Source organism: Dipodomys spectabilis, unplaced genomic scaffold (assembly GCF_019054845.1).
Source record: "Dipodomys spectabilis isolate Male_0828 unplaced genomic scaffold, ASM1905484v1 ptg000628l, whole genome shotgun sequence".
Classification (NCBI taxonomy): domain Eukaryota; kingdom Metazoa; phylum Chordata; class Mammalia; order Rodentia; family Heteromyidae; genus Dipodomys; species Dipodomys spectabilis.
Genome location: NW_024871305.1, coordinates 838,891 through 853,486, shown reverse-complemented (window position 1 = coordinate 853,486; position 14,596 = coordinate 838,891). Strand labels below are relative to the sequence as shown.

Genomic DNA, 14,596 nt, shown 5'->3' with positions numbered 1-14,596 from the left:
CCGGGGCGGTGATTGGGCGTGGATAGGGTCCTCAGGCCCCCACAGAACCAGGGTCCAGGGCAGCCACCCCCAGAGTCACGCGGGGAGCATCCTCCCGAGCCGCCAGGGCTGGGATCTGGACCGAGGAGTTGCCCCTCCCTTCCCGCAGGCTGAGCGGCGCTGTCTGAGCAGAGGAGAGTGGATGGGGACAGGGCCCCTCCCGGCCACGTCGCCAGCCGCCCAGTGTCCCCCCCCCCCCCCCCCCGCTGCCCTCCTGCCTGTCTGAGCTGCGGAGCGGCCTGCGCCCGCCAGGGGGAATAGGGAGACCCAAAAATAACCTGGCCGGCCAGCGGCCCCTGCTGCGGAGGGGCGGGGCGGGTACTGGGAGGGACCCAGGATCCCAGGGACCCGGGCCGGCCGAGGGGCACTCAGAGCCGGGCAAGTTACACACTTTGGCCCCACCCAGCCCGAGGGTCCCTCCCCTGCCCTCCCCTCCACCTCTGCTCCTCCCCAGAGCATCGCAGGGTCGCTGGCCCCAGAGGAAATCAGTGCCTTCTGACTCCGGGATGGGCCGCGGCGGGAGGAGGACGGGGCTCCGGGCTCTGGCCTTCCTGCTGCTGCTTCTCCAAGTCGCCTCTGCCAAGAATATCTGGAAGCGGGCGCTGCACCCGCGGCTGGCTGAGAGGTCCCGCGTGAGTGCTGGGCACCGGGCGGGGAGGGGCGGAGGGGGGCGGAAGGGGCCCTGACAGTCAAGGCTCCAGCGTCCCCAGGTGGGCCGGGGCGGGGGTCTCCTGTCCCAGCCAGTCAGGGTGGGTGATGGCAGGTGAACGCCAGCTGTCCCTGGAGCCCTGGGCTCTGGCCAGGCTGCCGGCCGAAGGTGTGGAGGACTCAGAGTTACCCTGCTGTGCATTCGTGTGGGGATGGGTCCGTCCTGTCACTATTTACCAGAAGCTGCTGGAGTGTGTGTGTGGGGGGGGGGGTGGGGTCCCGAGGGATGGAGACACCAGCTCCCACCCTGAAAGGTATGACAAGGGTAGACAGGGCCAAGGACAGCAGGGCTGACAGCGTGAGCTGGCGGTGGCAGGAGCGAGGAGCGAGGAGCAGGCACCTGGAGCAAGGGGCTGGGTTTGAGTCTAGACTCTGCCCGTCCCTGCTGTGTGACTCGAGGTGTTGATTGACCTCTCTGGGCACCAACAATCTCATTCACAAAAGGCAGCCGTATCCATCCCTACAGACCCATTCTGACTGCCATTGTTTGGCAGGCACGGGCGGCCCTGGGCTGTGGGGCCCGGGGCCTGGGAGAGCAGGTCTCCATTCAGGGAATTCACAGAGAATAGGTACGCAGAGACCTGGACTAGGTAAGAGAGGCCTGTTCTCAGGGTGACCCCTCCTTGCCCTTCTCTCAGCCAGGTGGATTTTACTCATTTAGTGTGACACTTAGGACCTCTGGGCTCCATACCTGCCTCCATTACAATTAATGCCTGCGTGTTTGCAATTAATAATGTCTAGTTTGGCTCCGAGAGTGTTGGGAGGTGAGGCCTTCAGAGGTGAGTGGATCCTGACGGCTCTGACTGACTTCATGAATGGCTCCATCCTCTGACGGCTTCCTTTCTGAATGGGACAGACAAGGTGGAGGGGTGGAGGGAGCTTGGGGCGGAGCCACCGGAGGAAGTAATGCCTGGTGGTGTCCTTGATGGGCACATCTTATCCCCGCCCCTTCCTCTCTGCTTCCTGGCCACCGTGAGGTGAGCAGCTCACCACATCTTCCACCGTGCATCCACTGCCCTACAGGCAGCAGACCAGGAGACCTCTACACCGTGAGCCTTCCATCTTTATGGTGTTTTGTCTCAGCACCAGAACACTGACTGACATAATTTATATATATTGAAAAGAAAGGAAGAGTGTACTTATTAGTTCATCATTTCTTATATTTACTGTATTTTGCTAGTCTTGCTGCTCCCGATCTGTATTTCCATCCATGCAGGATAACCAGGCCTTCTTCCCTCTCCTCTTGGGCGGCCCCACACCTGTGCCTGCAAGTCAGCTAGCGGTGGGCCGGAAGTCAGCCAGCTTTGAGTCAGTCGGCATGGCTGCCTGTGTCTGGCCAGGCTCACTTTGGGCAGAGTGACCTCTTTGTTTGGAGGACTGGTGTGCAGCTTAGAGCAGGGCTGAGCTCTGGTAACATCTCCCTGTCCCTGCACAGTCCATGGCAGAGAAGATACGGGCTTGGGCTCCCAGTGGAGGCTCTGCCCGGCTCAGGCTCCTCGTCTGCAGTGAGGCTCTCTAACGTCATCATCTTCAACTGTCTCCGTGTCCCCTGTCCCCATGCTATGTCATTGTAGCAGGTCCCCCATGCCAACCCCCCGGTCACATCCTCGAGGGCCCTTTGTCCAAACACCCTGCAAAGGTTCCCTTAGCTGCTTTCCTAACAGCTGGCGTTTGCTGTGTACTATGTGCCTGAATTCTGAACGCGCCATTAATGACTGAGTGAGGTTTTACAGGAAAACCTCTCAGAGCATGATTACAGGCATAGAAGGCTCTGCAGGGCTCAGGCATGCTGGCTGAGCTTGCAGCCTAGGAGATTCTGGTCTTCCAAGGGCCTCTTGGAGAAACTTCCATCCGCCCTGCTTCCAGTTGTGTTTCCAGTGCCCAGTTCTGGGGTCCAGGACGTCAGGAAATGACATTTGTCAGGACGCTGAGCTCCCCGTGTTCCAGGGAGGCTTTTATTTTTAGATCTTTGACGTCTGAAATCTAGAGGAAGAACAAATAACACTTGGAGGAAAGTTGGCTTCTTCCTCCACCCACCAAGCCCATCCCAGGGTACGTTTTTATTAGCGTGGCCAGGCCGTTAAGCCACAGGGACATTCTAAAGAAGGGCAGAGCCCTCGCGTGAGCACCGTGAGCGGGGGGGGGGGGGGGGGGGGGGGGGGAAGGGGAGGGGAGGGGACGCAGGGGAACGGGGGGGGGGGGGAGCTGCTCTGCGGGCTAGATGCTTTTCCCCTAAATGGAAATGAACTCACACCACACTTTTCCCCAATCATAAAAATAATGATGTTCACTGCAAAAAATAAATAAATAAATCAGGCAATACAGAAAGTTGTACATAAATCAAAATGATCTAAAGTCTTCTTAAAAGACATGGCCTGTGGATATTTTGTGGTGTGGTGTCTAGACGGTTTCATGAAGCAGTTAGACACAGCATTTTTTTTCTTTTTGGCATAGTGTTATTTTATTCATACTGTTTACATCTTAAAAAATTGAGATGCAATTCATAGGACATAAAACTCACCATTTCAAATGAACAGTACAGGGGCGTTTAGTACATCTGCAGGGTGGTTCAGCCCCCACCTCTCTGTCCCCTGCAGACGTGTACCCCCTGGGCAGCCCCCCACGCTCCCTCCCCAGCCCTGTCTGTGGGTTTTCCCATTCTGGGTGTGTCCTGTCTGCTTATTTACACCCCACACTTGTATATGATAGCATCCAGCAGGAATGTGAACATAGATGTGTCCTGTGCCTCGGTTTCCCTACCAGTGAAGTGGGCTAATAACAGGACGCAGAGGCGTGAGAGTCTTCCATTCCGAGTGAGGATTTAGCAAACCCCGCCTGTCTGGCCACACGGTGACTCTACCGCCCAGGTTCTGAGCCCGTGGTGTCCCCAAGTAGGGAGCCCACACCCTGCCCGGTTTCCTCATGATGCAGCCAGGACTGGGCTGGCCCATGCAGCCCCAGAGAGCAGTGCTTGGGCAGGGGCCTGTGCCTGGGCTGCTTCCACGGCCCCTTCCTCCTAGAAACTTGGCCAGGGGTGCGCTGGTCCCAGCCAGCCACGGTGAGGCGGTCCAGCCCCGCTTTCCCTTGCTGTCTGTGCATGTTTCCCAGGGGCCTGTGGGCTCTGGCAGCGTGGAGCTCCGGCAGCTAGGACCGGGCCTGCTCGGTTCTGGCATCCGCCACGGAGCCACGAAGATGCAAACTCTCAGCCTGTCAGTGTTCTGCATGCAAAGCAGGACAACACTCGTGACAGCGTAGCATTAGACAACACGAGGGGTGTGCAGCATCAGACGCTCCTGGTCTGCCCGCCAACCACGCTGGGCCGCTGGTCCCCCTGCCAGCCGCTGGGTCAGGCGGCCATCGGTCGGCTAGTAGATAGGGCCACCAAGGAGGCCTGACAGCCACTGTTGCCGATCACCACCTTCTTCCTCTTCCTCCTCCATCACCTCCTCCTCTTCCTCTTCCTCCTTCCGTCATCTCAGCTCTCTCTTCATTGCAGTGGGTAATCCAGGTGCTAGTTCCTAGTGGGCAATTGGTGTGCTGGTGCTCAGGGGTGGGGAGGGGCGCGGAGGTCACCTCTGGATGGTTCTCTGGGAACTCTGGAAAAGGTCCTTTGTTCAGAGCCGTCCTGAGGGCTGCCTTGCATGACACAGAACATTCTGAACCCAAAGCCCTTCCGAGTGAGCGTGGAGCCCTGCTGTGTTGCGGCTGCCCTGGACCTCGGGCACTCATCTCCATTGTTCTGTCCAAATTCTGAGAGAAGGCGTACAACTAAAATTGATCTCTGGGCGGACCCCTGCTGGGCTCATCATTAACCGAGTTATGGGGCCAGGGCCGGCGGGAGGGAGGTGAGAGCGGGGCTCCCCTCCCCGCCACCCCACCCCACCCTTGCTCCATGCCCCCAACCCCCCCTCCCCCGGGGGCCCCCTACCCCATCCATGAGGCCCCGTTCTGAGGCAGGCTAGACAGGCAGGTAGCTGGCCCCTCTGGCCTGGCCTGTGGGCGGGGCCGCTGTCAAGGTGGATCAGGATTAACACCCCCCACCCCCACCCCAGGTTCTTCCAGTGAGGCCATTAGTTTAATTGAGTTCATTCTGCAGAAGAGGGAGGTGACACTAATGGCTGGAACTGTGCCCGGCGTGCGGCTTGGAAATGGCTGGCGGGAGCCAGGGAGGTGGCTTCTTTCGCCGTCCTCTTCCATGTTCTTCTTTTATTAAATTGTGTTTTATTTTTTGGTGCTGGTCCTGGGGCTTGAACTCAGTGCCTGGGGATCATCCCTGAGATGCTTTTGCTCAAGGTTAGCTGTTCTACCACCTGAGCCGCAGTGCCACTTCCGGCCATCTGCTTCTAAATGTCAGCATAGCGTTCGATTCTGTTTGTCCTACATCGAATGGCCCATGTGTGTTAGTGAAGAGATGGTGGGGCTCCCCAGGCTGCTCCCCGGAAGCCAGCCTGGGCAGGGCCTGTTCCTGGTGATTAGGACACCCGCCCCCCGCCCCCCCCCCGCAGGATGTGACCAGCAGTGCACACTCACAGGCTGTGCAGGAAGGACCTGGGTGACCACCATATCCCTGGGGAGGCCTGAAAGTCTCTGCTCTGCCCTATGCCCACCCCAGCCAATCCACGCGCAGGATGTGTCAGCCTGGGCCAAAGGGATGTCTGGCCAGCGGGACAGAGGTGGCATGTTCCTCGGACAGCAGACAGGCTTCCATCCTGGTTAGACGCCATCCTGGGCAATGTGTGTGTGTTCACATGTGCACCACGGTCACACAGCCCCAAGAGCGTGGTGTGATCAGCTTCTGGGGACTCCAGGGAGAACCCACAGTCACAGAGAAGGTGTCTGGAAGAGCTGGATTTGAACCTCCATTAAGAGCAGAGCCTGGCGCACACCCGCCAGCTGCCCGTGTCAATGGCTCCCCGCACTGCTGCGGTCAGCGGGAGAACGGGCGGGCCCGCAGCCCAGCGAGTGTCCAGGCGGACATGCGGTCTGCGGGCACCTCCCCGAGGAGGGGCTCTGAGGTGGGCACGGACAGAGGGGGCCGTCATGGGGAGAGGGAGGAGGGCGCTGCTCCCAGCTCGGGCAGCGAGTGGGCTGCAGGCTCAGGAGGGTAGAGGGTGGCACCAGGCGACCAGGAAGGCCGGGACAGGAGATAAAGTCAGGGTTGGTACAGCCCTTCAAGGTTAGACTCGGGAGTCTGTCCTAAGACTAGTGGGAAGGACACCCAACAAGGGCTCAGAGCACGAGAGAGAACCGACCCAGGGGTATTGCAGAAAGCATCTCTGAGCTGCACTTTGGAGAATGCTCAGGGTCGGAGGCAGGGAGGCCCAGGAGAGGCTGGGGAGAGGCCGGGGGAGGCCGGGGGAGGCAGGGTGGCTGTAGACTCAGGCTTGGGGAAGCAACCCTTCACACACACGGATGGAATGTACCAGCAGAGTGCCAGGTACCCAGCTTCCCGGTAAAACCATCACAAAGAACCATACACAGAGAGGCTGAAACCAACGGGAATGCTATCTCACAGCTCTGGGGCCTCAAGCTCAGCATGCGCCTCCCAGGGTGGACAACCGGGCATTGCCTGGTCACCTTGCCCCTGGGCACCCATTGGATGGATGCATCCGTGCTGCCTTCAAGCATTGAAAGCCAAGAGGAGTTCAGCCTTCCTCCTGGGACCTCCCCCCCCAACCTCCCCGTCCCCTACCAGGGTTGCATCTGTGAGATGTGCCTACGTCGTCTTGGGGATTTTCTTACTCTGAGTGTGACTGGTAAGTTCTCAGTGATGAATGTAGAGAGATCTACTTGTGTGTGGACATTTGTGCAGCAGCCTCCGGACTAGCCGTCACGTTTGGGGCAGAGATGATAGCATCTTTTTATCATCTTTAATTATTAATTCACGTCGGGGAGAGGGACTTGAACTCAGGGCCTCACTGGACAGCGTCTTCTAACCCACCCTCCAAGCCTGGTTCTGTGGGGCTCACGACTTTCCCCACAGGCCTGAAGAGAGTGACCGCTGGCCTGCAGGGCACAGCTGGACGCAGCCTGGCTGCCCTGACCCTCAGCGCTCCTGTCCCCCCACAGGCCGAGGAGGGCACCCCCGGCCCCCGGCAGCCACGCGCTGACCGCTGCCCCCCACCCCCCCGGACGCTGCCCCCGGGCGCCTGCCAGGCTGCCCGCTGCCAGGCCGACTCCGAGTGCCCGCGCCACCGGCGCTGCTGCTACAATGGCTGTGCCTACGCCTGCCTGGAGGCGGTGCCACCCCCGCCAGGTAGGCGGGGCCGGGGGCGGGGCCGGGGCAGGGACGGGCTGGGGGCGGGGCTGGGGCTGGGGCGGGGCAGGGGCAGGGGGGAGGCCCTGGGGGGACAGAGGGACTGCGCTGGACCAGACAGTCCTGTCCACGGGGCAGCCTCTCCTGTTTCTCCCCTGCGGTGGCTGGCCTGGAGACTGCTCTCTGTGCACTTACGAGGCACTGGGTAATGGTGAAAGAATGAATGCATTCATTCCTTCTCTGGTCAGCGGGAAGGGCTCTCCGACCGCTCCTTAGAAACCATGATGCTGCCCAGCACCAGGGTCCTTGCCTTCACTCAAAGTGGGTGTCAGAGGACAGTTGGAGCATGAGCCTGTAGCCACACCCTCGGCCGCTGCTCCCCCGGGGGTGCAGTGTGCTGGGAGCCCCCAACCTGACACAGGCCTCCTGTCTCAGTGCTGGACTGGCTGGTGCAGCCCAAACCCCGCTGGCTTGGTGGCAACGGCTGGTTGCTGGACGGCCCTGAGGAGGCTCTGCAAGGTAGGGGAAGGGGGTGAGGGGGAGAGGGGGAAGGGAGGGGCGCCCACCACAGCCCCGCCCCGCCCACTGCCCCCTCCCAGGCTTCCAGCCACGTCCTCCGTCTCCTGGCCGCCCCACCCCAGCTCAGAGGGCCGGCCTTCTGCAGGGGTGAGGCCTGGAGGAGGGAGGGGGCACTTTTCTGACCCCTAATATCATAATATGGGGTTCACTGCTTCTTGATGAGAAGGCCTGACAGGGTGGAGAGCCTGGGCCGGGACCGTGGGGGTGACCACACACCGCGCTGCGCGGCTGTACCGGTGTGCGACTGTCCTCACGATGCAGCTGGCCCACAGCTGCTCTTGTGGCTATGGCTGATGCATCGTGTGTGTGTGTGTGTGTGTGTGTGTGTGTGTGTGTGTGTGTGTGTGTGTGTGCGCACGCGCGTGCGTGTGTGTGCGCACATAAATGTGTGTGTACACATGGGTGTGATGTGTGATGTGACACAGGCGTGGCCTGGAGTTGGGGTGGGTGCAGGGATGGGGGGCAGGGGGCGGGGCTGCCCTGTGACCCCACGCCCCCAACCCTCGCCAGCAGAGGCATGCAGCACCACTGAGGACGGCGCCGAGCCCCTGCTCTGTCCCTCGGGCTACGAGTGCCACATCCTGAGCCCCGGAGACGTGGCCGAGGGCATCCCCAACCGTGGCCAGTGCGTCAGGCAGCGTGGGCAGGCGGGTGAGTGCGCCCCAAGCCCTGCCTCCGGGGTAACTGTGGGAGCCCCGAGTCCTTCTGGTCCTGGCCCACGGACTACCACAGCCACCCCAGGTCTGACCCAGGACTGTGCCTCCTTGGATGTCCTGCCCCTGCTGTGTGCCAAGGCTCCCGGCCGGCAGACCGGAGGTGACTCTGCTCTGTGCCACCCACATGGGTGACTTTCAGGTCCATTTCCTTAGCTCTCAGAGCCTCAGTTTCCTGCTCTGTCCCAGGGCTACTGAACACTGCCAGAGATAGACTGAAATCACGCAGGCAAAGCCCTCCTAGTAGGGCAAGCCAACGACCGGTGGTCAGCAAACACTGGCTGCCTTCTATCCATCTCTGTGCCTGCCTTACCATGCACAGAACTCGAATTGTTCAAGAATCCATAGGCTCCTGGGGTGTGAGCCAGGACGTGGTTTGCCGTTGTCATCCTTAGTGTTTGTCTTTGGAGGTGAAAGGAACAAACAGATGGCAGATGGCCTGCGCGCTCAAGTCTGCAAAACTTCCCCAGCGGGGAAGACGCAGAACAGCGCCTCCGCACAGCGCTAGACCCACAGCGCCTCCTGCCGGCCGTGAGGGTCAGGAACTTCAGAGAGATCGCCATTCGCATCGTCAAAAGTGAGCTCCACCAGAGCTCCATCAGACTCGAGGCCGCCTCCTAGGGCCCTGTCCTTGCCTCTGGGTCTCTTGGTCCTAACAGAGGCCCAGAGCTTTGTGACTCTCTGTCAGAACTGATGCTAATCGCTCCAGTGGCTAATTTTAGTACACTGTGATGTACCAGAACTGCTTCGAACATTTATTCCTCTACGACCTATCCAGAAAGGCCTGGGCATAAACTCACAGGTCCATTGCGACGTGTAGCAGCAGGGTTGCGTTTCAGTAAACCGACACAAGTTGAAACTGTCTTAGGTCAAAACACACCTAACACACAGCACCTCCGGGCCCAGCCGCGCAGCTCACGGCGGGCACCACTTCTGATGGGGACTGAGGCTCACTGTGGCCACCCGGCCGCCGGAGGCAAGCGGGCAGCCCTCCCCCAGAAAATCCCAATGTCAAAACACCCCTGCACTTTCTGTGCAGGTGTATGCATGTCAGTACAAAGTGGGGGGTGAGTGGCGCCATCCTGGGTTGGGGAGGGTCCAGGGTCACATGTGAGATCATTGTCACCACAGACAAGAGCACGCACGATGAGGTTTCAGTCCTGGCTTCTCATCTGAACTTTGGGAAAGCACCATGAGCTGCAACCTTTAGTCGTTTCCTTGGTGCTGGCCGCAGACCAGGACACTGACCAGCTGGCTGGCCGCCTCACGGACCCACAAGTTTGATCTTCTTGTGTGTTTTCCAGATGGGCGGCTCCTGAGGCACAGATTTTACAAAGAATATCCAGGTAAGGGAAAAATAAAACCAAATATTCTTTACGGGGTCACAAGAAAGGGAAGTAATCATTACTTAGGTGGAGAAGGAAAAAAATAATGATAAATAAGACAGGCGCCGGTAGCTCACGCCTGTCATCCTAGTACCCAGGAGGCTGAGATCCGATGATCGCGGTTCAAAGCCAGCCCGTGTAGGAACGTCCATCTCCAATTAACCACCAGAAAACTGGAAGTGGCTTTTATCTCCAATAAACTATTCAGAAAAAAAAAATGCTGGAAGTGGGGCTGTGGTTCAAATGGTAGAGCACTAGCCCTGAGCAAAAGAGCTCAGGAATAGTGCCCAGGCCCTGAGTTCAGGCCCTGAATTCAAGCCTTGTGACAAATAAATGAATAAAGGGGCAGGGCAGGTGTGAGCCTGAGGGAGTTGAGCAAACAGGGCCCTGTGTTGAGCGTCAAAGCCGGGGACAGGTATGCTTCTGCCTCTCCTGCTTCCAGGGGAGGGATTTGAAAAGGTAGTGGACACAGCCCTTCTTCCACTTATCTACGCCATCCTTCCTTCTGAGATTTGTCTGCTCGTCGTCTCTCTATCTGCCCACCTGCTGCACATCTATTCCTCTATTCATCCACCCATCCATCTACTTGTGCATCCATCCATCCATCCATCCACCCATCCATCCATCTACTTATCCACCCACCTAGCCCTCCTGTCTTCTATCTAACCACCCATCTGTTCATCCATCTGCTTCTCCCTCCATTATCCCATTCACCCTTTCTCCTGTCCCTCCACTCTCCAGTCCACCCATCTGTCTCCTCTATTTTTCCACCTATTCAGTATATCTTTATCAAGAATTCACTGAAAGAGAGCGGTCAAGGAGTAACACAGATGAGCACAATGTGACCAAAGCACATCGTGTGTATGCTGTAAATATCGCATTGAGACTCCTTTGTACCATTAATTCATGCTAATGTGAGATAGATTTAGTTATTTAATATACTTAATTATTGCCAGTCGTGGGGCTTGAACTCTGGGCCTGGGCACTGTCCCTGAGCTTCTTTGGCCCAAAGCTAGTGCTCTACCACTTGAACCACAGCCCCACTTCCACCATTTTTTTTTCTGAGTAGTTTATTGGAGAGTCTCCTGGACTTTCCTGCCCTGGCTGGCTTCGAACTGCAATCCTGCTGAGTAGCTAGGATTACAGGAGAGAGCCACGGGTGCCCGGCTTAAATGAGATTTTTTTTTTTAAAAAAAGAATTCACCGCATGTATTCACCAAACATTAGCCCTCTCTCTGGTCTGGAGCTGGCACTGCCTCTGTAGAGATGACAGACCCAGTTCCCATGCCAAGCAGCGCCCGCCAACCAGGGACCGCCACCCTCAATGAAGACCAAGCGGTCGTGTCATGATAATGCCGCCTTGGCTCCTCCCATCCCGTACTGGGTACAGGGAGGACACTTTAGAGCAGATTGCCGAGACGGACTTCCCAAGGAGGGCACAGGACCGCTCAGCCTAAAGAATAAGCCATCGGGGCAGCGGCCCGGCTTGTGGGACAGCCCGAGGCGGCGACCAGCAGGACTGAGCGGCCAGGTGGAGCGTGAGCCGACACGCCCTCGGGGCCTGCAGAAGTGAGGGAGGCTGCAGGCCCCGGGACACCGCGCCTGGGACAGCGGCTCGGGCCGGGTGTCGGGCCTTCACTTGGTCCTTTGAGCAGCACCTGTCACCCAGGCCCTGATGGTACCATGTTTGTGTTTCAGACGGTGACTCGAAGAATGTGGCGGAGCCTGGAAGGGGGCAGCAGTGACCCTTTCAACAAAGCAACGGCGGGTGTGTAAGGGGGAGGGGAAAGGGGGCTCATGGTGGACACTGGCCTGCTGGGGGGACGAGATCCAAGCTCGATCTGCTGGGAGAATCGTACATCCCCCCAGCTCGGCCCCCACACCCAGTGCGTCTGTGTCTCTGGAGACTGATCTAAGACCAGGCTGGGTCTCCCGGCCTTTGCCTGGAGGTCTCTGAGAATCAGCCACTCGGGCCTCTGGCATTCCAAGTCCCGTCTGCACGCCCCCATCCGTGACAGGCGTGGTACCAACCCCACACAGCTGCTCAGCGGTCGTCTGTGGATACCCCGTGTGTGCCAGGGATCTTTCTGGAGTTCCCACCCTGATAGGAGGCTGGCCAAGCCAGCAGGTAGACGGACAAGAAAATGACAGGTGTGGGACACGTGTGTGTCACATGACCGGTGTCCCCTCCAGGGCTGGGAGCTGGGCTGCGCAAGGCAGAGGGGCCCTGGCGACATGGGCCGAGCTCTGAGGGTGAGCCGGTGCTCCCTGGGGCTGCAGTCCCCAGGGGCGCATCTGGGCACGGGGGCCGCTGGGCGGGGACAGCGGTGCCCAGGTTCGGCTCTGGGCCGCACTCCAGGTGAGACATTCATGCTGGGGAGTACAAAAGTCTAGGGGTGGCCGCCACCAGGGGGTCCCCAAGAGCTGACAGCCCGCAGGACACATGAGAGCCCCAGGGGCACAGTCTCCCCAGGGGAGAGAGAAGCAGGGGAAACAGCAGGTTTCAGATTCCAGAATGTCGGGATTGAGCTCTCAAGAAACTGGGGAGCTGGTGGGGACCCAGGCTGTCCTCCAGTGTGGTGTGTATCTGACACATTGACACCCATGAACGTGGGTGTTGTCCCTGAGCTCTTCCGCTCAAGGCGAGCGCTCTACCACTTGAGCCACAGCACCACTTCCAGTTTATTGGAGATAAGAGTCTCACGGACTTTTCTGCCTGGGCTGGTTTTGAACCGAGATCCTCAGACCTCAGCCTCCTGAGTAGCTGGGATGACAGGCGTGAGCCACTGGTGCCCAGCCCCATGAACTTTCAGCGGTGGAGTCTGGGGTCACAGGCAGGGCATCGCAGACAGCCTTGAGCTGCAGCCCGGGGTGGGTGCAGGAGCGGCAAAGCTGGCTTGGTGTTCCTGCTTCCTCTCCCCATGTGACCGTAAGAGAGTGGCTCCTGCCTCAGTTTCTTCATCTCTAAAATGGGCACCAGGGCCAGGCTAAGTTGAGAACTTCTCAGAAGTTCACCAGGAGCTACCAGTTTGGTCATGGGAAAACTGGGTCCAGGATGTAGGGGACCAAACAGTCCCATGACCCCTCATCCTGGTGTCAACTCCTAGGTAACCCTGCTGCTCTGCTTCCTTCACAGCCCGTGTGCAAGACCACTTCTCTGCTCCCTGCCAACCCTGGGGACGATCAGAAAAACAGCGTGACGCGCAGCGCTGCCCCCGGCTCCCCAGAGCGCCCTCGCGCCCGCCCACCGCAGCCTCAGCGTGGCACCGCCCCCTGCGGCACGTTGGTGGGGTGCCTGACCTACTCTGATTCTCCACCGTGGACACCGGAGGCTGCAGCCCCCAAGCTGCCTGGGAAGATGCCACCCGGGAGGGAATCCCCAGCCCGTTCACCGTCTGGGTGATTTTTGTAGATTTCTTCCAAGTCTTACTCTGTTCTCCAAATAAAGTCACCCATGCGTAATGGTAGTGAGCCTGCCCTTCTTCGTGAGTCAGTTCTGCCCACTGGGTGACTTTCAGAACTAACGAATGAATGAGGGGAAGTTCAGGACCCCAGAACGGTCGGCGCTGGGGGTCTGGGCCGGGGTGAGCGTTCGTCCCTTTGTATCACCGGTGGTGGTACAGGCTGAGCATGGCTCCTATCTGAATGGCCTTAGAGTCTGGCATTGGAAGGGGACCCCTGTGTCTGTTGGAGGTAAGCTAGGATTTCTCCAACTTGAAGCTACGGAGGTCTGGGCTGGGTTGTGCTTTGTGGGGGTGGAGCATCCTGTGTGCACAGCGTGGTGATCTCACAATCATGATCAGGATCACGAGGGGGGGGGGCAGAAGCCGCTCTCAGTGCCTGTTTGATGTGGTTGCAGACTTGGGTGAGAGAACTTGAGCTCAGCCTAAATCAGAGGCAGAGGTCCTTTCCCGGACAAGCCTGGCGACCGGGCGGGGGGGGGGGGAGGGTGTCAGTGTGTCTTGCCATGTCTCAGTCCCAGATGAGGGGGGTCACGGGCATGGTGTGATTGATAAGCTCCTATCTGGGGTTTCTGAGAGGACTGGATCTGTTCCCAGATGTAATTACTTCTTGGAGCAAACAATCGACAGCGGTGAGCGGGCAGATGGTGGGTGTCTACCTGCGCACACACGATGCTCAGTCATTTGGTCTTGTCTGCAAATGCAGTTGCCTGGGCTGAAGAGGCTGCTTCATAACCCGGGGACGCAGGGCAGGCCCAGCCTGTCCGCAAGCCCGCTCACGGGGAAGGTGGCAGCTGGCAGGTCGTGGGGTGCTAGAGCTCCACCTTCCCTCCTCCCACTCTGCCAGGAAGGAGAGCGGACAGCCCCATTTCACAGCCAGCCCTGAGTTCTCCGGGCCTGAGATGGCGCCTGCGGCTGTGGACCCTGTCTGCCTGCCAAGACACGTTCCCAGGCATGGGAAACCGCAGAGGCCGGGGGCTATGAGGCCTCCATGCCTCCTGGAGCCTGGCGGGACCCCGGGGTGCAGCCCCAGTGCCCTGAACATCTACCCGAAGCAAGGAGAGGCGCCAGGAAGCTTCGAGCCAGAGGTACCCAGCCCTGCCCGGAGCATGGCCTCCCCTGGGCCAAGGCCTCCCTGGGAAAGCAAACTTGGTTAAAGAACCCCTTTGTCCCGGGGCCAGGCTGACCTGCCTACATTCCTTCCTATGTTTCCATTCAAGCTGCCAGCACGATTCCCTTCAAGTTCCTTTTCTAGAACATTCTCACACCGATTAAGAAATTGTCCTAAGCTGAGGGCAGCTGGACCCACTTCAGGGGGCTGTGGGGCAGGACATACTTCCACGTCCGGCCTCCCCGCAGGTCTCCCTGGCTGCCCTGGGCAGGGTGTGCGGGGCTGTGGCGGACGGAGGAGTCCAGGCCCCACGGCTCTGATCTGGAGCCCTGGGCCCAACCCTG

General features: G+C 59.2%; 1 protein-coding gene across 2 annotated transcripts; it reads left to right on the top strand.

Annotated features, from left to right (window-relative positions):
• The first annotated feature begins 447 nt into the window (after nucleotides 1-447).
• On the top strand, nucleotides 448-13,140 carry Wfdc1 (WAP four-disulfide core domain 1). 2 transcript variants are annotated; one of them, XM_042671449.1, is made up of 7 exons: nucleotides 448-671; nucleotides 6,817-7,003; nucleotides 7,439-7,522; nucleotides 8,096-8,233; nucleotides 9,600-9,641; nucleotides 11,379-11,448; nucleotides 12,817-13,140. In XM_042671449.1, the coding sequence occupies exons 1-6, from the start codon at nucleotides 546-548 to the stop codon at nucleotides 11,423-11,425; spliced, it is 624 nt and encodes a 207-aa protein (XP_042527383.1). In that variant the 5' UTR covers nucleotides 448-545; the 3' UTR covers nucleotides 11,426-11,448; nucleotides 12,817-13,140. The 2 variants fall into 2 exon arrangements, with proteins under 2 accessions (XP_042527383.1, XP_042527382.1); XM_042671448.1 differs by having other exon boundaries at nucleotides 8,093-8,233.
• The last annotated feature ends 1,456 nt before the right edge of the window (nucleotides 13,141-14,596 follow it).

Excerpts from the sequence above, each read along its gene's own strand:
- Wfdc1 (XM_042671448.1), top strand. The coding sequence starts at position 546 with ATGGGCCGCGGCGGGAGGAGGACGGGGCTCCGGGCTCTGGCCTTCCTG. Across the intron at positions 8,234-9,599 it reads CAGGCAGCGTGGGCAGGCGG|ATGGGCGGCTCCTGAGGCAC; the intron begins GTGAGTGCGCCC and ends TGTGTTTTCCAG. Across the intron at positions 9,642-11,378 it reads ATTTTACAAAGAATATCCAG|ACGGTGACTCGAAGAATGTG; the intron begins GTAAGGGAAAAA and ends TTTGTGTTTCAG.